The sequence below is a fragment of the Aquarana catesbeiana genome, linkage group LG06 (genome assembly GCF_042186555.1).
Source record: "Aquarana catesbeiana isolate 2022-GZ linkage group LG06, ASM4218655v1, whole genome shotgun sequence".
Lineage (NCBI taxonomy): Eukaryota > Metazoa > Chordata > Amphibia > Anura > Ranidae > Aquarana > Aquarana catesbeiana.
In genome coordinates this window covers 30128362-30154550 of record NC_133329.1, presented here as the reverse complement: position 1 = coordinate 30154550, position 26189 = coordinate 30128362, and the positions used below count along the sequence as shown (strand labels likewise).

The following is a 26189-nucleotide window of genomic DNA, read 5'->3' as shown; positions in this document are numbered from 1 at the left end:
AAAATTTCACATTTTCTGCCAGGGTGTGCAAACTTTTGAGCAGAACTGTACATAACAAAAATGAATAGTGTTCATTTTCCAATTGACCCAGAAGCCTATTCCCTACATTCTCCTTGTTCATACAGAAAATTACTCATACCCCATAAATGTCATACTGAAGTATATGTTTCACCTTTGATAAAGGAAAGGTTTGTCATAGTAGATCAGGTTGCAGGGACGCGCTCATTTTTACAACGGTACACACAATAAATAGTATAAAATCAGGGTTGGCTATCTCCACTTTCAACAAACAGAGGAATACCTTTCACCCCTTTTCGAAAAAGGCTGAACCTTCTACTACTCCACAATGATTCCCATTGCCCATTTTATACAGGCGTCATGTCCTAAACACAGGAATTCCGCTAAAGAATAACTACGTTGCTGTTTTTTTTTTCCCAAGTTGTACTTTGTACCTTTTCCTTCCTCCCTCGTCTAACCCTACCCAGGTCTTGTCTTTTCTGTCCACTCATAACTGGTATAGAACAATAAGTTACCTAATAAAAAAAAGAGAGAGAGAGAGAATGACTTGTGTATGACGTGTTCTTATGACCGGTGTAAAACAAATAGAACTTTATGAGACACAAAAAAAGATTGCAGAAGCAGAAAAGGTTTACAGTTATGAAGGGAAAACTGTGTTCTTCAGAGATCAGAGAGAGGGACCTCTGCTGAATATCATCCTCTCTGCCGGAATGGGAGCGCTCGCTGTCCTCATCCTAATCACCACAGGTAAGTAGCCCACCTAGAAGTCTGCACTGACCTAAGGTCTCATGGAAAGCTGACAAACAAAAAGTTAAACAAAGAAAAACTGGGGCCCCAATGAGCTTCCCATCATCATATCTGGGAATTGTCTGCTTGCTATGGTGACCTGAAGATTCCTGAGATCATTGTTACTATTTATAAAGGATCTATGATAATAAATAGCTTCATGTGATCGCTATCCTTAAATAAAAGACAGTTTTTTTTGGCATGATCAGCCATATTTTCAATATTAATTGAAATGATTAATAGAGTGATTTAGCTAATTTGATTTTGCTGTCCTATTTCTGATTTCACCCTCAGCTAATTTTCGTTGAAGCGCAATTTCACCTATTGAACTACTTAGACGAAACCTGCTAGAAATAAGTATACTTTCTTATTGATTTAGAACAGACACATGTCTGTTTAGAGCAGATTTATGTCTACCACTGGCGGCTGGTGTTTTTTTGTTTGGGAGGGGGCCGCAAACACCCCCTCCCCCGCGCTGTCTGCCGGTTCACCGGCACTTACTCCATCTAGGCGGCGGGCACATCGTGCAACGTCCGGGGATCAGGCAGTGGTGCGCACATTGGGGATCGGTTATCAGTGGGCGCATTGGGCAGCGGCAAGGATCGGGGCACCGGCGGACATCAGACTGCGGTGGGCATCAGGCAGTAGCGTGCACTTTGAGCATCGGTGGGCACATCGAGCAGCGGCAAGGATCGGGGTATTGGCGGACATCAGGCTGCGGTGGGCATCGGGCAGCGGCTCCTGTGCCTTCTCCTCCTCACTTCCACCTTGCATCTCCCCCCCTCCTCCTAGGCGTCCAACAGGATCGCCTGTCCTTCCAACCAATTGGGTGATGGGTATCAGACCTGCTTCCCAATTGGCCGTGCGGAGGATCAGTGTTCCAACAGCGAATATTTATTCGCTGTTGCAACACACCTGGGTGGGCTCCAGATGCAATGCTCTGCGTCCCAAGCCCACCCTATTTTGAAGCCTATTAGAGCCTCTGGCTCTAATCAGGTGCTTCAAAAACACCCCCCGTCCACCCCCGCTATAGGAATTCATGCAACTGGTGTCCTGAAAGGGGCCGGGCGCATTGGATAGTGGGGGGTGGCGGCATGGATGGGGGGAGGCGCCCATGCGCCCACAATGAACGGGTCGCCCCTGAAATGTCTATTTAACCTCTAACCAAGTAACCAAGTCTTCAGGCTGATCACACACATAGTACTCTTTATCTTCAGATCTACTGAATGGTGGGCTGTTCTTAATGATGCCGACATAATGAGGATAGTGTCACTCTCTGTATTGTTGCATTGTGAATGAAGGGGGCCATAGTAATTCACCTCATTCACAAGATTGTGTCAATATTCAAGATAGAATGACCCAGGGTGTTAATTAATCCAGAAGACTGAGAATATCTTGTATTTTGAAGGGATTTCTGCAGAGGACAGCACCAGAGGAATGGTATGTATTGCAGCCTGAGCTCTTTTTTTTTCATTTTAACCCCTTCATGCCTAACACCCGTTACTTACAAGTTAAAATCCATATTTTTTGGTAGAAAATTACTTTGTATTGTTTTTGGAAGAAATACATTTTCATGAATAAAAAAAAGACAACAGTAAAGTTAGCCCAGTTTTTTTCTATAATGTGAAAGACGATGTTACACAGAGCAAATAGATACCTAACATGTCACGCTTTAAAATTGCGCACACTCATGGAATAGCGACAGACTATGGTACTTTAAAATCTCCATAGGCGTTGCTTTAAAAATTTCTACAGGTTACCAGATTAGCGTTACAGAGGAGGTCTTGTGCTAGAGTTATTGCTCGCTATAATGATTGCGGCGATACCTCACATGTGTGGTTTGAACGCTGTTTACATTTTTGGGCTCAACTTACGTATGCGTTCGCTTCTGCGCACGAGCACAGAGGGATGGGGCGCTTTAAATTTTATTTTTTTTATAATCTGTTTTATTTTTTTTTTATTTTTACACTGTCCCTTTATTTTATTTTTTTCTGATCACTTTTGTAAACATCCCTTGTGACAGTAATAGACAGTGACAGGTAATCATTATGAAGAGATCTGGGGTCTATAAAACCCCAAATCCCTCCTTTGCACTTAAAAGCATTCAAATAGCCAAGTTTGGCTATTTTGAATACAGTCATTCTTTAAAATTTGTCACCTTTAAGCCTCCAGTAAACTGGAAGGGATGTCATGATATGGCTTCTGGGTTACTAGATCCAAGACCCGTATTTGGGTCTCGTTTGGGTCTCCGGCCAGCCGGTGGACATGCCGGCTGGTCACTGGGGCCTCCTGGTGGGATGGGATAGCCCGGGTGAGACACGGAAAGTGGCGGGGGGGCCTACCCTGAAAATAAGACCCAGCATGATTTTCGCGGGAGGGCTTCAATATAAGTCCTGCCCCGAAAATAAGCCCTAGTAAAGTCCTTGTAAAAATATATAATCCGTTTTGTAAAAAGATTATATAATGTCCAGTGTATCTCCTTTTGTAACTTTATTGTCGAAAATACCTTTTTTACAGTGCCCCGCTGGAGATCTTCTCCTCTCCTTCCGGCTGATGTCAGCGCCCCCCCCCCTCTGCAGTGCTCGGAGCGTGGCTGACATCAGTGGTGATCTCGGCCCTTCTCTCGGCAGTGCTCGGATTGGAGAAGAAGAGCTCCTGCAGATCACGTGAGCGCCCAGAGACACTGCAAATAAGGTATTTTGGACAATAAAGTTACGTAAGGAGTCCCACTGGACATTATATAATCTTTTTATAAAGTTACAAAAGGAAATACACTGGACATTATATACCGTAATCTTTTTATAAACTTACAAAAGGAGACACACTGGACATTATATAATCTTTTTACAAAACGGATTACATATCTTTACAATGACTTAAACCACTTTCCGCCCCCTGTCAAATGACAGCGGGACGGTGCGGCTCTCATTCTGGGTGGATGTCATATGACGGCGCACCCGAACGGCCACTCCCGCGAATCCGATCTCTGTAAGGAGCCGCTGGCTCTTTAACCATGTGATCGGCTGTGTCCAATCACAGCTGGTCACATGTAAACAAAGAAGGGTCGATAATCGGCGTTCCTCACCTCACACTGCCAGAGTAACAGAGGTACAGTTATAGATGCAATCAGGCCACTGATGATCAGTGCCCTGATTCGATTAGAGTTCCAGAGGTGCCAGCAACCAGTGCCCACCAGTGCCAGCAATCAGTGCCTGCCAGTGCCAGAAATCAGTGCCCATTAGTGATGCCGGTCAGTGCTGGCTTTCAGTGTCCATCAGTAAAGCCCATCAGTGCTCATCAGTGTCCATTAGTGCCGCCTATCAGTTCCCATCAATGCCATCTATCCATGCTGCCTATCAATGCCCACCAGTGCCGGCTATCAGTGCCCGTCATTGCCACCTATGAGTGCCCACCAGTGCCACCCATAAGTGTCGCCTATCAGTGCTTATCAGTCCCACCTATTAGTGCCCATAATTGCAGAATATTAGTGCCACCTCATCAGTGCCACCTAATCAGTGCCCAAAAGTGCCACCTCATCAGTTCCAATCAGTGCAGCCTATCAGTGCCCATCAGTGCCGCCTCATCAGCGCACATTAGTGAAGGAGAAAAGTTACTTATTTACAAAATTTACTGACAGAAACTAAACTAAAAACTAAAAAGAAAAATCCCAGCAGTGATTAAATACCACCAAAATAAATTTATAAAAATTGCACATGGTTACAGTGTGGCATGACCCTGCAATTGTCGTTCAAAGAGTGACAATGCTAAAAAGCTGAAAAATGCCCTGGGCAGGGAGGGGGTGAAAGTGCCCTGTAGGTAAGTGGTTAACTAAGGTTTATTTTTGGGATTAAAGATGTCATAATGAGCGGAGAGGGGGAGAGAAGACAGGGGACATAGATAAGACATCCCCTGAAAATAAGCCCTAGTGCGTTTTTTTTTTATAGCCAACATTAATATAAGACCCAGTATTATTTTTGGGGAAACATGGGTAGAGTTGTTGGTTAGCATTCACAACCTCTGACGGATTAGGAGCCAAATTTTGCCAAACTGTGTATTCCTGTACATTGGAGATCCACTCAGACCCCGACCATCCCTGAGTAGCTCAAGCGAATTGGCAGAATTGCAGAAATGGAGGAATTCATCTTGCCTGAGAGTCCCCAGGTAAATTCTCACATACCTGGGCATGCTGGACTCACTTCCAAACTACGGCTAGATATTCTTCACTGATGAGATAAACCCAGCCTGATACCACACACTGACCAGTTATTGATTCTTTCTCCAATACCCACCCAGCCTCATCTCACTATCACTCGACTCGACTTGAGGCTTCCCACTCCTACCCAAGGGACGAGTATGGTAAGACCTCAGTCCACCTGTTCAACTGAACCCTCATTAACAGGGGGGATTACCCTCCCCTACCCACTCCCTCCCTTCTTTGGGGGAGGGGGGGTGTGTGTTTCTTCCCCCCTCTTTTTTTTTTTGTTTTTTGTATTCATCCCCTTCACATTACTACACTGTATATAGGTAATACTAAACCTTTAGAGGAGACTGAGGAGATGACCGCCTTACTTCCCACTCTCCCCATGCCTCCCCACCCTCTCCTTCCTATCCCTGTCCCTCCTTTACTCCTCTGTTTTCCACCCTTTCTTTTTTACCTACCTTAGTCCAATTATTGGACCCCTATACCAATACTTGTGGCCAACCGGCTTGTGACTCGTTTCTTACACTGTTCTATAATACCATACAAACAGTCAAAAACCCAACTAAGCATATGAAATCTGCTTAGAGTTTTTGTTTTCCCTTAATTCCAGACAGAAGATCTGTTACTATTATTGTATTTTATGTTGATCGTCACTAGTTTAACTGTTGATGCCCCGTATGCCTTATCTTATACCTCCCGATTTCCCATTAGATTTCAGGTTTAATAACTACTACAACCGTTGATGTTAATATGCACTTATTGCAACTGTCTGATCTGTAATGAAGAATGCCTTTTCTTATGTCATCCTCTGTATGATATTGCTGTAATTCTGATTACACCTTTCAATAAAAACTTTTTGGAAGAAAAAAAAAAAGAAGCCAAATTTTGTTTCCAATGTCTAGTGAGGATTAGTCTATCTGAGAGTAGTCTGTTGGCAACTATTCCGCAAAATTGAGGTATAGGGGGGGGAGGTGCTGCGCTAACCAGAAGAAAGCTGTAAATCACTGTCTGTAGTCAATTATTAAAATGACATAAAATCGCATAATAAATCGCATAAATCGCATAAATAAGTGTTGACACTAAAAAACATTCAAGTCTTAATAATCAGCATCATGTGTATGTGAAAAAAAGTGCATAAAAAATCCTTTTCAATTGGTATATACTAAATGACAAAAAATCGCATGTAAAATCGCATAAATAAGTGTTGACACTAAAAACATATAAATCTAGATAATCATGTGTAGGTGCACAAAGGGACATAAACACTACTTCATGTGAATAATTCTAAATAAAAATACATAGAATAAATCAGAAATAACCATCAAAAACATATCCTTATAAATGGTGCAAAACGTACAAAGTGCCAGTGCTTAAAGGTGATCTAGATATTGCAAATAAAACACATCAATCCAACGCAATATGGATAATAAATAATATCGATAAATGTCCCAATAATAGTGATATAAAATATATTGTGCTGGCCTGCGAAACAAATGACCAATGACATGCCAGTAAGTGCAGCAAACTTAAAGTGCCAGTGTGAAAGTCATTGAAGGTGCAAAAGCTGGTTCTGGTGTATTCAACAAAACAACAGTGGGGTGTCTGGGATGCAATTCACTCAGTGTCCTCTTCGTGCATAAAACACTAATGTAAGCAGTGGCCCCTTACCTAGCAGTGCTAGGTCAACCGCATGAATAGTAGCTAAAACGTCAGGTCCTGAGCCTCAATCGTGTCCCTATATCCACGCTTGCCGGTGTTGGGTTATCCTAATGGCAGCTGATTCCAAGTGGCTATGGTCCTATCAAAGGTCCTGGACCAGCGCGGATCCTAGCTCAGCCTCCACATCTCAGGTATGTATGTACAGGAATATGCAGGACAAAGGTACTTGATAGTGAAGTATGTATTAACCAGGTAATGCTTTATTAAAAATCTTTAAGTAGATGTACTCACATAAAAACAATGCAGAGCAAACCTCTCTCCTACGAGCAGCGAACTCGTTCTGTGTCTAGCAATGTGAAACAGCCTATTCCGTCCCTACGCGTGTCATCACCGATCACGTGACTTCTTCAGGGGATTCCGCAAAATTGAGAGGGATATTGGTCAATGCCAATATTTAGTAGGGCCAAGGCAGAGTTTGTGGGGGTAATAATAGCAGTAACCCCCGAGATCATAGAATTTGTATCTCTTGAAAGCTAACATTTTTTTGTGTGTATTATTTAGGTATATATGTTTATGTACTCATTTTATTGTGGAAGATAACCAAGTTCAAACTTAATTTTTTTTTTTTTTTGCTTGTGGCAGTTGGCAATGCTTTTGGTGCTGCAGATTCAGTGTGCGGTTCCCCGTTGGTGTCCAGTCGGATAGTTGGTGGTACAAATTCATTGGATGGGGATTGGCCCTGGCAGGTCGGTCTCACAGATAAAGAATCAAATGCAGAGTATTTCTGTGGAGGCTCCCTGATCTCACCAGAGTGGGTTATGACGGCAGCTCATTGCATCCACAAGTAAGTATAACTTTATAAACCGATTCTTCCATCAGGCACCAATCATTCTGCTTTTGGAAAATGTTTGAGTTTGAGTTTGGACCTGTCACATCCCATGCTATCATAAGGGGTGTTTTTCATCCCTTGTGATAGCAATAAAGTTCAATAATAAGTAATAATAAAATAAAGAGACAGTGCAAAAAAAATAAAAAAAAATAAAATAAATAGTAAAATAATAAAGAAAATTTGAACATGCCTCCATTCCCCTGTGCTCATGTGCAAATGCGAACCCTCACGTAGGCCCCACACATATATCTAAATGGTGATTACACCACACACATGAGGTTATCCCTGTGAATGTCAGAGTAAGAGCAGTGATCTATCCCCAGACCTCCTGTTTTACTCTAAAGTATTATCTTGTAAAGGCTTTTAAATAGATTTTTAGGTATTGTGGTTTGTTGCTATTCCACAAGCGTGTGCAATTTTAAATCATCACATGTTAGATATCTATTTACACAATTCATATCTTTTCCTGATTTTGCACTTGATAAATAGCTAAATTTCATTAAAGTGTATTTTTCCCTGCAAACTTGCATTTTAAAAATGGCGGCGCCAATCTCACGTGACGTAAAAAATTGCAGCAACTACAATTTTTTCACCATTTTACCACTATTATCTGGGGCCTCTGATTAAAAAAATGTAAAAAATATGTAATGTCTGGGAGTTCTAAGTAGATTTCTAACAAAAATTTTTTTTTACATATACTGTATGTGATAAATGTCAATTGACCCAATTTTGAAGCCGTTAGCCTTTTAGGTCTCACTTGTTTACACTTACTGTACTATCTCAGTAAACTGATAATCCTGCCTAAGTTCATACCATCGGACTTGTATACATACAGGCCATTCACAGAGAACAAATAATGAACAAGTTGTATTTCATTCATTAGATTCTGAAGTTCATTGATAATAATGATATTGCATTGCCTTCTACAACAGATGGGTCCTCATTTATACATGTTATGTTCTGTTTTCTTTCTGCAGTCCTATCCAAGTATCGAATTATAAAGTATATTTGGGCATGTACGAGCTGGGTGTGATCAGCCCTCATACAGTTGTTGCCAATGTAACGTCTATCATCATCAATAGTAGATATGTAAGTGAGGGAGGCCCTGGAGACATCGCCCTGGTACAACTGGCCACACCTGTCACCTATACTCAGTACATCATGCCAATCTGTCTGCCATCTTCCACCACCACCTTCCCCTGTGGTACGGAGTGCTGGGTGACTGGATGGGGTGCAAGATATTATGGAGGTGAGTCCATGAAATGGTAATCAATAGTAATTTCACTCATTTTCCATGTTAAGAAGCCATGCCTGTCATTTACACCCAATACATCATGTTTAATAGGGATTTGCGATTTTACTTTGGTTAGATTTGCGGGGGGGGGGGGTTGTTAAATCCTGTTTGAAATGTGTAAAACCCTTTCCCTCTAAAAGTGGCAGCAGTCTTTTGAAAAATGAAAATGAAAAATTCCTTTAAATATAGTGCCTGGGGGGGGGTCCCCTTACTCTGCCTGTAAAGTGACACATCTGTTGACTGCATAGAACATGCTGAAGCAAAAATTACATTTCTAAAGAAAAAACAATGCATTAGATGACATTTAAAATGCCGGCAATACAATACCAGTGGCAGCAATAGAAAAATGTAAAAAAAAAAAAAAAAACAGTGTGGGCCCCTCTCCCCCAGTCCATACCAGGCCCTTTTGGTCTGGTATGGATTTTAAGAGGAACCCTGCAACAAAATTTTTTAAAAAAATGGCGTGGGGTCCCCCTAATATCCATACCAGATCCTTTACCAGACCCCGCAGCCTGGTAGGCCAGGAAAGGGGGGGGAGAGTAAGCACCTCCCCTGAAAGATACCAGGCTACATGCCACCCCCACCTCAAAGCACCTTGCCCCCATGTAGATGGGGACAAGGGCCTCATTCCAACAAACCTTGTCTGTGGTTGTGAGGGTCTGTGGGCAGAGGACTTACCCCTACCCATTCATCAAAAAAGTGTAAAAAAAGTCATAAAAACACAGACAGTTTTTGACAATTCCTTTATTAAAAAAATAAAAAAGTGTCTGCTGTAAATCCATCATGATGCCCGCCACACCCAAAAAAAAGAAAAAAAACGCTCCGCTGTCAACTAAGGCAAACCTCCGAATGCCTGGCTTGCCATTTGGCAGTTGTTATATGGGTAAGTGTGGGGCCACCTGGCGACATCACCTGGTGGCACTGACCCCTTGTGGCATCACCAACCTAGCATGCACTGATCCGTAATGTCACAAGGGGATGATGCCACTAGGTGAAGTCGCCAGGTGGCTCCGCCCCTTACCTATATAGGAACTGTCAAACGGCAAGCCAGGCATTTTGCGGTTTGCCTTAGTTAACGGCGGGGCAATCTTTTTTTTCTTTTTCAGGTCCAGTGGCGGCATTGTGATTAATGATGGATCTACATCAGGGGACACGTTTTTTTTTATTTTTTAATAAAGGATTTGTCAAAAACTGTCTCTGTGTTTTTATTACTTTTTGACACTTTTTTTGGTAAATGGGTAGGGCCATGTTCATTCACATTAGGGGGCGGGATCTGGGGGCCCCCTTGCTAAAGGGGGCATCAAGATTGGATCACTGGTCTGTACTTACACAGTACTCTCTAATTTTTGTTTTTCAATAACACCTGCCTGGCCTCTCCCTCTGAAAATGCAGCCTAGTAAAACTGTTTACCTACTGTACATCAAGTCTGTATGATATTTCTAGCTACCATCAGGAAATGTGGCCAAGAGTTACTTTGCTATGCATCCTGATACAGGGGCACTTTTCACTTTTCCACAATACAAGGAGGAGATCTACTCCTAGATGGTGGCAGTAGAACCCTGCATGATTTTCCCCTTTTATCGAGGAAGGGTGAGATGTCACCCATAAAGCCTCCCCAAAAAATGTGCTCCTCCTCCTCACTGCCAGCATCCCAACACTGTTCCGCAAACCCCTCCCATTCCTCCTACATCCTCATGGCATACCACAGGCAGGTGGAGGGCAAGGATGGCAGTTTTGTACAATATTAATGGTGCTGTAGGCTTGGCGACCTGACATTTTGTTGTAGCACAGGTGACAAAAAAAATGCATATAAGCACTGTAAGCAATAAACCATTGATGCTATGAACTCTTGAGGAGGAGGAGAAGGAGGAGGAAGAGGAAAATGGGTGTCTGTGGTGCTGGTGGAAGATTTGAAAAAGGACAAATTATGTTAAAAAAGCATGGCTTGCTATTCACCCTAGATGAGGAAGGGGAGAAGTAAAGGTCTGCATAAGGAATTCATAGAAATACCTGGAAGGAAAGCATGCATTAGCAATACTTGTAGACACGTGGCTACTCTGTGCCTGGAAGGATCAAAAAGAGAGATGGTTCTCAGCCATTTCACTAACTCCCTTTATCACTGCTGCCTGGCCTTCCCCTGAGCAAACTGCAGCCTTTTTTTTTATTTTTCATACATTACTCCTTCTCAATGCCAGAACCTCAATGCCTATGTGGTACTATGGTTCAAACTACTTCATCGCACAATGCTTAAAGTGAAACTTAAAGTGCATAATGCCTTTTAATAAGCTGCCTGGGGGTGTCAAATATTTTACATGTTGCTCCACAATCTCACCTTAGGTGCTGGCTCAGTTCATCTCCACCAAAGCAATTAATTGTACCAGCAACTGGAATCCTGCACACTGAGATACAAAATAATATTGATTCTTTATTTAAATAGCCAAGAGGAACCAGTTCTATTCCAAAATGTTTTGTGCTAGGCACAATACTTTTTCAAAGGATGACAAAGCCACTACCCATACAATTTGCCTCTGTGCAGGAGCTTCCTGTAATAAAGACCGGTCACGGTTGCTCTTTCTCCTTGTGCAGGGTGACTGGCCCTGTCTTGCCCCCTCCTAAAGTTTTCTGCAGGAAGCCTGTCGTGGGTGGAGCCTGCAGGGTCCCTCCCACAGCTCTGCACAGGCTATGTACAGTGATGATGTCACTTCTCCTTTTTCAAGATAATATCTGGGTTTGCAAAGACATTTGGTACACAAAGTGGATTGCTATCCTTTGTGGCAACTGAGGAATATATTTAGTTGAATGTTTTTGTGCCCAGAATGCAGCTTTAAAGGTGATCTATCTATGTATAGCTTTGTTATAGCTATGACCTTGTAATCATTGTCTTGTCTATGTTTCATCACCAGGGAAGGTCATTCAAAATGGGGTCCTCCAGGAGGTCATGGTTCCCCTGATAGACCAAAATACATGTCAAAAAATGTATAGAAATGCAGGAGTTGCCCTCATTATACAGAATGATCAGATTTGTGCCGGCTACAAGAATGGGCAAAAGGATTCCTGCCAGGTGAGTGACACCAAGAACATTCTAGCATGGCTTGCCTTTAGGTCTGGATCTCTTCATAGAAAGCTTCATAGAAAGCAGAAGCAATGCATAACAAAATGTTCCTCTTTACCTGGAATGGATTAAAAAGGTTAATTGCTGTAATTGCTGTCTTTGGCCTAGACGGGGAAATTTCTCCTCACTTACTGTCCTCTATTGAATTTTTTTTTCACGGTAAGAAGCAAGTTGTTGTTAGCCTTCCAATGCTTCTTACTGCGATAGTCAGCTATAGATGGGGGCAAGTGGAGTACCCTTTTTGTATCACTGTTGTGTTTTATGGTCAGGCAACGCACTGACACCTTTGCAGCCATTGTGCTATATGCTGGGTGTTCAGTGTGCCTCTGTACCTTTAAGAAGGGGTGAGGCTCCCCTTCAGTCCACCTGCTCTCACCTATCCATCAGAATGCATGTGCCTCCACTGTGGGGACACTTATAAGTTAGTGTTAGGTACCACAGATACCAGGGTGCCTTGAAGAGGCTCTGCGGCTGACGCATGAGTTTGCAAATGTGTGCAGACTAAACCCCTGCTTTTAACGCATACTGTTAGACAGGTTTACTTGGTTGTCTGCCGGCTGGTCAGTAGATGAAGCTTGGTTTTTTCCTTGGATTTATCCTTGGCCTTGTTTATAACTGTTGTTAGCCTTCCAATGCTTCTTACCATAATAGCCAGCTATAGATGGGGATGTACCCTTTTTGTATCACTTCTGTCGATATGTGCCCTCCGTCAAAAAGTACATGCACAGAACAGAAGGGCACTCCAGCTGAGTTGCCGATCAGCTGGAGTGACGTCCCATAGTGCATGCGCACATCGTAGGAGCCTTTTTTTCGATGGGAGATAACATTTCTCAGGCACAATTTAATGCTATGCAAACAGCGGAGGGACACCGTATTTGTTATATTGTGTCTTGCTGTTGCGCCGCGGGTTTAAAGCGAGGCACAATGTGACATCTATGGTGTCCCTCCGCTCTTTGCATAGCTTTCAATTGTGCCCGTAAAATGGTATCGGCTGTTGGGAGAAACCCTCCTACGATGTGCGCATGCGCTATGGTGACGTCATTCCAGCTGATCGGCAAGTCACCTGGAGTGCCCTTCCGTTCTGCACATGCGCGGGCACTTTTTGACAGAAAGCACAAATCGATAGAACACCGGGACTGGCTGAGTGATGCCAGCCAACAGCGGGCTTTGGCTGAAAGTGGGTCACATTAATGCAGAACAAATTGCACTCCTGTGATTCCCAGGGGGAGTATGTCTGTAGCATCTAGTGCTCCTGCTCCTCATTCCAGCATCCGGGTTTTGGCTATGGCACTCTCCTTGTTTGTCTGTCCACCTGCAAGGTGATTATTGTGATCAGTCTCTGGGTGCAAACCAAATCTGTTATAAGCCAGCCAAACCCTCACTCGCATGCTTGTGAAAGAGAGTGACATGTGTGCAATTCCTGATTAAGCCCCCTGTCTGTCTGCCCTGCTCTGCTAGATTGGATTTCCCTGTGTATGACCTTGGACTGGATTTTAGACTATTCCCTGAATTCAGCCTGCCTTTTACCTGGACTGTCATAGGACCACAAGACCAGTCTGCCCACCGCAAGTACCTGTTTTCTTTGTTCAGTTCACGCTGCCCTGGTGTGGTTAGGCACTATAGTATTGTGTCTAAGACCTGGGGGCAACTGAGTACTGGTGAGCCTGCTTGCCTTATGGGAAAGGGGGCTGCTACAGGTGAAGAACACAGTAGACAGCTATAGTGTCTGAATAGTGACCACCTGTGTTGGGGTAGACATGACAGAGTATTACCAAAATAGCTTTAGCTATACTTCTACGTTAAAATAATTTATTAGTAATGTGGGGAAAGGTGAAAACCTTTCACAGTGCCATCATTGTTTCCAGTTACCTTATCTCTTTTATTTATATCTAGTCCTGGTGTCACTTGGTCAGGAGTGAGGGTGAAATTGGCCTCTATGGACAACAATAAAATCTTGAAGGAAAAAGAAGGAGAACCACACCAAAATAGTTAGAGTCCAAACATTATTTCTTTTATTAAAATAATACAATAAAATCCACAAAAAATATCCAACCAATTTTGTGAGAATGCTCCCTTTATCAGGGCTAAAATTTGCTAAAACATGACCCACAAATCCCGTAAGCAAATGGGTGGGGAGTGAAGCGGGTAACATAATTTCCTAAAAATGGCCATATGCCCATATTTGGGCAAGGATGTCATCACTATCCCTGCCCCTTCCTTTATAAAGCTGGTGACAGCTTGGGGAGGTAAAAATCACACATTGTGATAGCTTGGGCAGCGACAGATACTCTTAACTGAGAGATTGGGGGTCTATAAACAAACAAACAATCAAACAAAGCAATCAAACATACAATTATAAATATTCAATGCAGACTTCATGAAACCTTTTTACCATTCTACTATTCCAGAGGGAATGAGCAGGCAGATCACATGTTTTGAAGGATACATTTTAAATGAATACTAAAGGCTCATACTTTCTATTTTTCAGGTAAGTATAACAAACATGTTATACTTACCTGCACGGTGAAAAATCATTGCCCAGGAGCCCCAATCCTCCTCATCTGGGGTCCTCCACTGGCGCTACTGGCTCCACCCCCTGCCAAGTGCCTCCATAGCAAGCTGCTTGTTGTGGGGGCACTTGTGCATGCTTGCTCCCGAGCCCCACTCCGTATGCCCATAAGACACATACAGCAAGACTCTGCCCCACCCCTGCTCTCTTCTTACTGGCTCTAAATGACAGTAGTGGAAGCCAATGACTCCTGCTGCTGTATCTGAGCCAATGAGGAGTGAAAGACCTGGGAGCCTCAGCACTCTGGATTGAGATTAGGCTCAGGTAAGTATTTGGGGGTGTGGGGGCTATTAGCTGCACGCAGACATTTTTTTACCTTACTGCATACATTGCGTTAACCAGCTCCATTGAGAGCTGGTCACATTGTCCTGTCATGCGAATTGGATACGGGGAAATCCACATCCTATTCACATATGTGTGAACCTGGGCCAAAGCCTTTATGATATAGGCTGCACATTTTGGAAAATTGGTCCAATTAGCCATTTTCCCTCCTCGGTGTCATGTGACTCATTAGAGTTACAAGGTCTCAGGTGTGAATGGGGAGCAGGTGTGTTAAATTTGGTGTTATCGCTCTCACTCTCTCATACTGGTCACTGGAAGTTCAACATGGCACCTCATGGCAAAGAACTCTCTGAGGATCTGAAAAAAAAGAATTTTTGCTCTACATAAAGATGGCCTAGGCTATAAGAACATTGCCAAGACCCTGAAACTGAGCTGCAGCACGGTGGCCAAGACCATACAGTTTTTTAACAGAACAGGTTCCACTCAGAACAGGCCTCGCCATGGTCGACCAAGGAAGTTGAGTGCACGTGCTCAGCGTCATATCCAGAGGTTGTCTTTGGGAAAAAGACGTATGAGTGCTGCCAGCATTGCTGCAGAGGTTGAAGAGGTGGGGGGTCAGCCTGTCAGTGCTCAGACCATACGCCGCACACTGCATCAAATTGGTCTGCATGGCTGTCATCACGGGAGGAAGCCTCTTCTAAAGATGATGCACAAGAAAGCCCGCAAACAGTTTGCTGAAGACAAGCAGACTAAGGACATGGATTACTGAAACCATGTCCTGTGGTCTGATGAGACCAAGATAAACTTATTTGGTTTAGATGGTGTCAAGCATGTGTGGCGGCAACCAGGAGGAGTATAAAGACAAGTGTGTCTTTCCTACAGTCAAGCATGGTGGTGGGAGTGTCATGGTCAGGGGCTGCATGAGTGCTGCTGGAACTGGGGAACTCCATGCCCAAGAGGGTTAAGGTAGTGCTGGAAATTAATGGTGGCCACACAAAATAGTGACACTTTCGGCCCAATTTGTACATTTTCACTTGGGGTGTACTCACTTTTGTTGCCAGCGCTTTGGACATTAATGGCTGTGTGTTGAGTTATTTTGAGGGGACAGCAAATTTACACTGTTATACAAGCTATACACTCACTGCTTTACATTGCAGCAAAGTGTAATTTCTTCAGTGTTGTCATATGAAAAAATATAATAAAACATTTACAAAAAAGTGAGGGGTGTACTCACTTCTGTGAGATACTATATGCCTTGAAATCTTTAATATTTCTCTTCTGAGGAGGACTAAAAATGGAAAAAATGTGAAACTTTTATAGCACAATTATTGCGTCTCTATGTATAGCTTGCAATTTACAAACAATTGAACAGGCATTTAGGGTCTTTTTTTGGGTTAGGGTTTTTGGATAATGAAGATAAAAATAGCATACAGGTTTGCACCACAGCTAAAAAGCCTTTTTCTTGTTCAATATTTTTATTGAAAGTAGGTAATAACAAACAATACAACCCCCCTTCTTCAGTGAATGGATCTGCGAGAAGGTAACTACTGTAACTCATCAAGGACACTCTCATGCCCCGTACACATGGTCGGATTTTCCAATGGAAAATGTCCGATCGGAGCGTGTTGTCGGATATTCAGACCGTGTGTGGGCTCCATCGGACATTTTCCATTGGATTTTCTGACACACAAAGTTGGAGAGCAGGAGATAAAATTTTCCGACAACAAAATCCGTTGTCGGAAATTCCGATCATGTGTACACAAATCCGACGGACAAAGTGCCACGCATGCTCAGAATAAATAAAGAGATGAAAGCTATTGGCCACTGCCCCGTTAATAGTCCAGACGTACGTGTTTTACGTCACCGCGTTTAAAACGATCGGATTTTCCAACAACTTTGTGTGACCGTGTGTATGCAAGACAAGTTTGAGCCAACATCCATCGGAAAAAATCCATGGATTTTGTTGTCGGAATCTCCGAACAAAGTCCGACCGTGTGTACAGGGCATCAGTCTTGCAGCAGTACAAAAGGCTCACTCTCACTTTTGAGCTGTCACATAGACTCACCAGTGGGCTTTCAGTCTTGTTTTTGGTTTTATGCACATTTAAAAAAGAATATATATATATATATATATATATATATATATATATATATATATATATATATATATATATACACTATATTACCAAACATTTTGGGACGCCTGCCTTTACACGCACATGAACTTTAATGGCATCCCAGTCTTAGTCCATAGGGTTCAATATTGAGTTGGTCCACCCTTTGCAGCTATAACAGCTTCAACTCTTCTGGGAAGGCTGTCCACAAGGTTTAGGAGTGTGTCTATGGGAATGTTTGACCATTCTTCCAGAAGTGCATTTGTGAGGTTGGGCACTGATGTGGACGAGAAGGCCTGGCTCACAGTCTCCGCTCTAATTCATCCCAAAGGTATTCTATTGGGTTGAGGTCAGGACTCTGTGCAGACCAGTCAAGTTACTCCACCCCAAACTTGCTCATCCATGTCTTTATGGACCTTGTTTGTGCACTAGTGTGCAGTCATGTTGGAACAGTAAGGGGCAATCCCCAAACTGTTCCCACAAAGTTGATGAAATTATCCAAAATGCCTTGGTATGCTGATGCCTTAAGAGTTCTCTTCACTGGAACTAAGGGATCAAGCCCAATGCCTGAAAAATAACTCCACACCATAATCCCCCCTCCACCAAATGATTTGGACCAGTGCACAAAGCAAGGTCCATAAAGACATGAATGAGCGAGTTTGAGGTGGAGGAACTTGACTGGCCTGTACAGAATCCTGACCTCAACCCAAAAAAAATCTTTGGGATGAATTAGAGCAGAGACTGCCAGCCAGGCCTTCTTGTCCACATCAGTGCCTGACCTCACAAATGTGCTTCTGGAAGAATGGTCAAACATTCCCATAGACACACTCCTAAACCTTGTGGACAGCCTTCCCAGAAGAGTTGAAGCTATTATAGCTGCAAGGGGTGGGCAAACTCAATATTGAACCTTATGGACTAAAACCGGGATGCCATTAAAGTTCATGTGCGTGTAAAGTAGTAAATAGAAAATGAAATGCTGTACATTCATCAACATTGCCAAATCAAATTTGTGTTGAGTGCCTATTTTTTCAGTTCTGGAATAATGTAGATTCAGCAGATATTCACTAGGTACTCAACTAGTTTGTTTGATTATACATTTCTGAAAATGGAAAAATTGAATTAACATTTTTTAATTATTCTGAAGAAATAGTTGATAGGTAGACTCTAGTGAAGCTAATCGCTGTTGCTGTCTTCCAGGGTGACTCAGGAGGACCTCTGGTGTGTAAGGTTCGGGGTGTCTGGTACCAAGTTGGAATCGTAAGCTGGGGAAATGGCTGTGCTGAACCATATTACCCTGGGGTGTACACTTTGGTGATGGACTACCAAAATTGGATCAGCAGCCACCTGAACGCAACCTTCAGTAATGTCCAAGATATCCCACCACCAACACTGGAATGTGGAGGAGACTTCAATGGCCATGGAGGAAGCATCCATCACTCACACTTTCACTGGACCACCTTGGTTATAGCTGCTTTAGTCTTATTTTATCTATAACAAGTTACTGTCCATCTATATAATCAGAAGACTGCAATAAAGGGTTTAACAGAGCACAGAGACACATCACAACTGCCTTCTAAAGTGACAGAAATGAACACAGGTTGATATTAGTTATGGTTGTTATTTTTTTACTTGTTTTTAATGTGTATGAATAAAATGGATTGTTTTATTTTTGGAAACTTGCTGATGGTCGGGTATTACTTTTACAAATGATAGATTGTATTTATTTCTCTATAAACGTAGCCACAGCCAAATATTACACTGTGTCTATGTTTGACTTCAATAGTGGATGTAAGTAACTTGGTGTTTTCACTCTAGGGATATACTTGTTTCCTTTTCCCTTCGAATGATGAGCCTTTTAACCACTTGCTGTCTGGGACAACTTTTTAATGTTTTCACACATATAAAAATCAGACATTTTTGCTAGAAAACTACCTAGAACAGGCAAACACTGTATATTTTCTGAAAGCAGAGGCCCTGAAGAAACAAAAAAACCCCAATATAATACTTTTTTGTAAAATATAAATGATGGGGGTCATGTTAAATGAATAGATACCAAACATGTCAAGACTCAAAAATGTGTGTCTGTGAAAATGGCGGAAAACTATGGTGCCTACAATTTTTTATAAGTGGCACTTTAAAAGTCTTTACAGGTTATCATTTTATAGCTAACCATGAATTATTGCCCTAGAATTATTGCTCTTGCTCTGATGTTCGTGATGACCCCTCACATGTGTGGTAAAATAACTGAAGCTAATACTGACCCTAACAGATGGGTGACCTGTCCCTACACTACCCACATGCAAATATGTGCCAAACCCAAGGGCCAGGCTCTTAAATAGACTCTGCCACACCTAAGATGGCCTCCAGAGTCGCATGGGCAACCAGCATTCAATTGTATTGCTGTCCCAGTGACTCAGAAAAACCATAGAGGACCCATGTTCCTCGTGACTTTCTCTTCCTCTGCATTGCCGCTGCAGTTGGAGACAGCAGACTGCACCTGCCTACACGTTCACTGTCATATCTAATACACTTTTCTCCTGTATATACTGCTCACTGTCATAACCTTTGCACACCTCTTCTGTAACTTCATCACATCAAACTCCCTGCCATCCTTGTGTGTTTTCTGACAGGAAGAAGTCCTTTTCCAGGTGGATATGAGATAGCAGTGAAGTGTGTCCTGTTCTATGCTCCTCAGGGAAATTGTATGCACAGTCATGCACAAAGACATGCTTACTCGCGCACATGTGCATAAGAATTCTCGAGTGACAACTAGACACTCCTTAACTCGCTAACGTATCTGCTCATGTGCGTTAATACTTGGCTCCCTCTTGTCTATTTAAACTGGCTGCATAGACCAGAAGATTGCTGAGCGGTCGTCTGTGATCTGATCCTGTACTTGTTCTTGTGTATACCCGGCCTGTTTGACTCTGCTCGTTCTTGATACCTTATTGTTGCCCCGGCTTGTGACCTGACTCTGCCTTTTGCCTACCGTTTCAAGGACTTCTCTGCTCGCCTGATGCCAACCCTGGCTTAGCCCTGAATCTTCTCTGGATCCAATTCTTTACCTCTGCTGCTTTGCCGTTACCGACTTCTGCCTGCCTGACCACCCGAGAACCTGCATACGCCTGCTCACCAGCTTGGCTGCTGCCTACTGTCCTACACCTGTTGCTGTGTACCTGCACCTGCCAGTCCACCAGTCTACTTGTTGTTCTGCACCTGTTGGAGTGTACTTGCATCTGCCAGTCCATGAGCCTGCCCACTGCTTGGCACCTGCTGCAAGTGCCTTCTGTCCAGAATCTCCAACCAGGCACCTGTGCCAGTCCGTGCCCTGTTATATCCTGTTACCACCTTCAGGAGAAACACAACAGGAGGTGTAACGGAAAGCCCTCCTGTCAGCTTGGCCACAACCAGGAAGGTGACAGCTCCCCAGTAGGAATTGTATACCTCCACTTTCTGTACCATACTAGGCCACTTGCCTTTCAACATTGAGACGGGGTATTCATGCAAGGAGGTAACAGCTTATTACTTATTCCCCCCCAAAAATGTAAATGAACATATAGACAACTAATAAAAGGTAATTTAAAACCATACAAAAATGTATAAAATACAAAAACACAAAGAAATAAAATAAATCACATATACCTTGATGTAAACACAAAGCCAATCATGTTGTTTAGAGATGTAAATCCATTGTCAATAACAGCAGTTTTTGATTTTTGATTTGACCAATGAGTCCTTTAGGGAAGAATTTACCTTCAGAATCTGTATTGATATATACCCATGGGGCTGGAGTCACAATTCAGTATTAGATAGTAAATGATTAATTCCCTTTAGGGAATTTACAGATGTTCTGTCAGAGTACATGGAGATGTTGTTTTTAAAAATTGTCTTTTAAAAAGTTTGTTTTTGATATACAATAAAGTGGATTGGTTTAATGCTTTGGCTACAAATCTAATAATATATTTAAGGGACCCATTTTTGATCTGGTTGAGTCCATAACTAGTATTTTTGTCTTTGGTTTTCTAACAGCATCCAGTTATGTAAACCATCCTCAATTAATACCCTTTTTACTCTGTGAGTGGGCACAACATGGTGCTGCGGTAGAAAACCCTCAGAGTCCCAGTGTAGAGAAACAGGAATATTGTCACGTACCAGGTTGGAGGCCAAGGTGCTGAGAGGACTCCCCTTGTGGCTAAGTGCAGCACACCCCTAAAGGTGGTACAGGAAATGCAGTGCCCAGAGAAGCATGGTTTGTTAGTATTGTAGTCTGAAGAGCTGATCACTGGGAGGTGGCTGGAATAAGCGGGATACACTGTAGGGCAGGCGTGCTTGTGTAGTTCCAGATGTACTTGGCAGCAGGGCAGACCAGAAGCAAAACCAGGAGCCAGGCTAGGGGTCATACACTGTGAGATCAGTCAGTAGCAGATTCAGGTAGCAGAACTGGAACAAACTGGGGTCATATAAGGGAAGACAGAAGGTAGTAGAGTCAGAGAGCCAAGCCAGGGTCAAACACATTAGAATAAGCGGGAGTGAGGTCAGAGTACAAGCCAAGGGTCAAAACCAGAAGATTAGGATAAGCAGGTCAAGGCAACCTGGGTCAGTAAAGGGAAGTCCAAGATCAGGATACACAGAAGCACAGGGAACACAGGGAAGCTGATGATAATCCAGCAATCCAGTGCTCACAGAGGCAGATTTTTATAGGCAGTATTACTTTTCTCCATAGCCCAAAAACATCTTTCTATCCATGGTGTAGCCACTCAGTGTTCCAAAAATCCTAGACATGGATCTAAGCACACCCTATGTCACTTCCTTCGGACTTAGGTGGAAGGGTAGCTGGGAGACAGGGGCTTTCTTTCCACCTCTGTAATTTCTTATTCAGAGTCTGTCCACAGACTGGATCTGCCCACTCTAAGCTGTGTTGAAGTCAGTGTAACCTAGCAAGGACTAGAAGGGGCTATTATATGGCAACTTACTCCTTGTTGTTAGGGAAGCAGCATCTGCCAGCATCCTAACAACCAATGACTCATCTCTGTCCAGCACATTCAGCTGTCAAGTAAATGTAAACAAAAACACGGAATGGCGTACCCCCAAACTAACTACTAGAGTCTAGTATGTATTTTAAAGGTGAACCTCAAGCAAAAAACAAGACATTACTATATAGTGTCAATGATGTCACTGATATTGACCATATATGATCAATGATCTTACTGGGATTACCCCAGCATCATTGACAATGTACGATTATGTCCATATGTGGTCAGATTCTGATAAGCCCTCCGCAAGCAGACCCCTGCAACCACCAGGCCAGAGTTGAGGGGAAGAGGTCCCTGTCTACATCAACATGGAGACAAGATTTATTTGCCATGGTTTCCCCCTGGCAAGATACCCCCTATGTTAAGGGCATGTGGCCTGGTATGATTCAGGAAGGGGGGCAGCAGGCTCCCCCCCCTTTCCTGTCCACTCAGGCTGCATGCTCAAGTATTGGTTTGATAAAGATTTTAAAGGGTTCCCACTACATGTTTTTATGGGGGTAGCCGGTCAATGGAATGAGTTTTAGGAGACCTTACACTGTTTTTATTTTTTACACTATTCCTACTGTTTTTTTTTATATTCAGCTGTCAGTTGGGAATCCCTGGCTGACAGCTGAATGTGTTAGGTGGGGATGAATCACTGGTTGTTAGGATACCGGCGGGTGCTGGTTCCCTAACAACCAGGAGAAAGCTGTCACATTTAGCAGTGGTAATAATACCCCTGTTAGATATTTTGCTTCACTCTGAAGCTGGAGGTTCCTACAGTCAAATGCACATTGTTTGACAAATGTCAGGGATTGTTACTTTCACCCTGCGAAGGGCAATAAGGAAACTAGTATACATATTGTAACATATATTACAAACATTATGACAATTATGCATTATGCTTGTTAAGAAATTTGAAAAATGAGTTCAGCTTTAACATATATGTGTATGGATAAAAAGGGTTAAAACCCTCTGCTTGCCATTCCTCTATTACATATCACTATCTCACACCACTTTCCTTTGACATTATCACTAAATACAAACATGTCAAAACGTAAGACCTTTACCGCCAATTTTTTTCTGATCTTTGCTCTGCTCAGGAGCAACATCTGTCAGAATAATCTTTGCATTCAACACCTGTGTCCCCAGCCATGTGTCGTGGTTCCATTTGCTGACCCATCACTGTAGAAGCCAGCTAGAGGAACCACAGGGCATGGCAGGGGACCAATCATGTAACACACCAGTAGGTATGTTGGATGTGGAAAGGCCATTTCTCACAATCAGAAGAATAGACGGCAGGGTGGTTGTTGACATTTTTTTTACTTGACAGCAGAGTTGCTTTAAACAAAATTAAAATTGACCTGGTTGCTAATTCCATACCCATTTACTGAGTGCTCAACTAGTTTGTGTAATAGCTAAGATTGAAACTTTTTGTTGAATTTTCCTGAAAAGATATCCATTGGTACAGCTGGTGAATATCGATGTCTTATGCCGTGTACACATGGGCAGACTTTTCGGCATCAAAGGTCTGACGGTCTTTCTGACGGACTTTCGACGTGCTCTTGACGGACTTCCGACGGACTTTCAAACGAACGGACTTGCCTACACACGATCACACCAAAGTCCGCCGGATTTGTACGTGATGACGTACTACCAGACTAAAATAAGGAAGTTGATAGCCAGTAGCCAATAGCTGCCCTAGCGTTGGTTTTCATCCGTCGAACTAACATACAGACAAGAGGATTTTTCGACTGGACTCGAGTCCGTCGGAAAGATTTGAAATATGTTCCAAATCTAAAGTTCGTCTGATTTTCGACCGAAAAAGTCAGCTGCAGATCCGATGAAGCCCACACACGGTCGGATTGTCCGACGGATTCGTCCAGTCGGACCAGTGCAGTCGAAAAGTCCGCCCGTGTGTACACGGCATTACAGGAGGACCTCTGGTGTGTAAGGTCCAGGGCGTATGGTACCAGGTTTGAAATGTTGGTGGGGAAAAGTCTGTGCATTACCTAACTTCCCTACTGTGTACTCACAGGTCACTGTCTACCAAGCCTGGATCAGCACCTACCTAAACGTTATATTTAATTATATGTCACATGTCCCTACACCAATGATGACATGTGGGGGAAACCTATCCAACACAGGAAACATCAGCTCTGTAGGATGCACTGACTATCCTTACACCAATGTTTATTTACCAACAACGACATCTGAAGATGCATCTATCATCATAAATGATCCAGACAATGGAGTGACCCCCAGCCTTTCCTATCATTACTGGATGACACTGGTCCCAACTACTCTTCTGCTGACACTAATATAATGAAAAATGTCCATCTCAGCTGACTTATACAATGAAGATAGATATGTGTAACGATCAGTGCCACCAATTCCTATAAATAAAGTGCTAAGTGCTAATAAATAAATAAATATTCTAGTGCAAAATTACAGTATACGATTAACTACCGGTAATTATCCACAGCTGCTGTAACACTCTCAGTGAATCACAACACCAAACAGTAAACAATTATTCTAATAGTGCGGCGCTGCCTCAGAAAAAAACATATATCACCTGTGCAATTACCTATATTATTAACCAGTCTTATGTGAACTAATAAATATGTGCTCTAACGAATTTCCAATGTATATAGTTCATATATGTATATTTCAATCTTGATTGTTGTGAACTTCAGTCCTTATATACAAAAACACCACTGTGCTCCTCTGCTCTCCAGCAGAAGACCTGTAATTGTGCACACCTTCACCAGCTGCAATGCCTGCTCACCTCAAAATTTTGTTAAATTAACTCAGAAATGGTCTTTCTTTCACTCCGCCATGGTTTCTTTCCTTCACACCAGAACTAATGCTCTCTCGATTCAACAACCTCACGGGTGATTTCAGATGGATACAGATAATGATTTCTCATGTAAAGATTCCTTCTATACTTTCCTTCCTTTACTCCAGGGACTTCGGTCTGCTATTCATCTGATACAGGTCTCCGTAGTAATATGCAATCATAAACAAGACTACGTAGTGCTCTTTGTATGCATATTTATTAAAATAGCCCCAATACAGGAAAACTTACAAGATATCCTTTAAAAATTTTCATATACACAGGATTAATTCTCACATCTGCTTGCTCACCACTGACACGCTCTCGTGGTGGCTGCATAATGTCACGGGCTCGGCTCCTCCCCTATATACGCATATTGCCCCCTGAATGGGCTTCTTCAGTAGACTAATGCCCAGTATGCAATTGAGCTGCAGGGCTGCATTTAGCATGCTTTCTGAATGGACATTTAGTGCTGCCGGAGGTTTTGTGACAGATAAAGAGCGCGTCTATCCGCAGACTCCATTGACCGGCTGACTTTTATCAAAATTAATAATTCCTGGATTAGCAGCAGCAATCAAGCCCCTGATGCCGATGTCGCCAATTAAGTGTTTTTGGGATGTGGAATATGTGTAAGACTGTTTAGGCTGCCTAGCTTTGTGGGTTTTGAATGTATCGGGAAGACATTTTTGGTATAGGTTTCATGGGCACAATTAACACCCACGGACCAATTTTTCCAAAACAGTTTGACAGGTGCATATCATTTAAATTTTTTTTAGCAAGGCAAAATTCTTGCTTTCATCAACAGTACCTCTAGAAGGTTACGGGGTGAAGGCACCACCAACACCCAAAGCCCAATTTTTCCGCCACTGTTTGACTAGGTATGTAAAAACTGCTTTCATCAAGAGTACCTCTATAAGGTTACATTGTGAAGGCACCACCATATCAAAGCCCAGTTTTTCCTGTATCCACAAAATCTAATCTTGATCCGAGTGCACTAATTTGTGGCCTCATCATACAGGCTGGCCCTCCAAGCTGTTGTTTATAAAATAAAGAAAGCTTGCAGGGAAAATTTATTTAAATGTAATTTTTTTTTCTTGCTGTAGCAGTGTCTATACACAGTACAGATGTGCCACTTTACAGGCAGACTAAGGGGACCCCCTAGGCACTATATTTAACCACTTGTTTACTTGGCACTTAAACCCCCTTCCTGCCCAGACCAATTTTCAGCTTTCATCGCTGTTACACTTTGAATGACAATTGCACGGTCATGTAACACTGTACCCAATTAAAATTTTTATAATTTTTTCACACAAATAGAGATTTCTTTTGCTGGTATTTAATCACTGCTGGGTTTTTTTTATTTTTTTCGCTAAACAAACAAAAAAACAGTTTTCATAGTTTGTTATAAAGTTTTACAA

The 26189-nt window shown here is 42.7% G+C and overlaps 1 protein-coding gene across 1 annotated transcript; it reads left to right on the top strand.

Annotated features, from left to right (window-relative positions):
• The first annotated feature begins 541 nt into the window (after positions 1-541).
• On the top strand, positions 542-18602 carry LOC141148247 (serine protease 27-like). Its single transcript, XM_073635513.1, has 5 exons — positions 542-765; positions 7307-7508; positions 8531-8802; positions 11751-11908; positions 18121-18602. Exons 1-5 carry the CDS (start codon positions 585-587, stop codon positions 18415-18417), a joined length of 1110 nt encoding a protein of 369 aa, XP_073491614.1. The 5' UTR covers positions 542-584; the 3' UTR covers positions 18418-18602.
• Positions 18603-26189: the final 7587 nt, after the last annotated feature.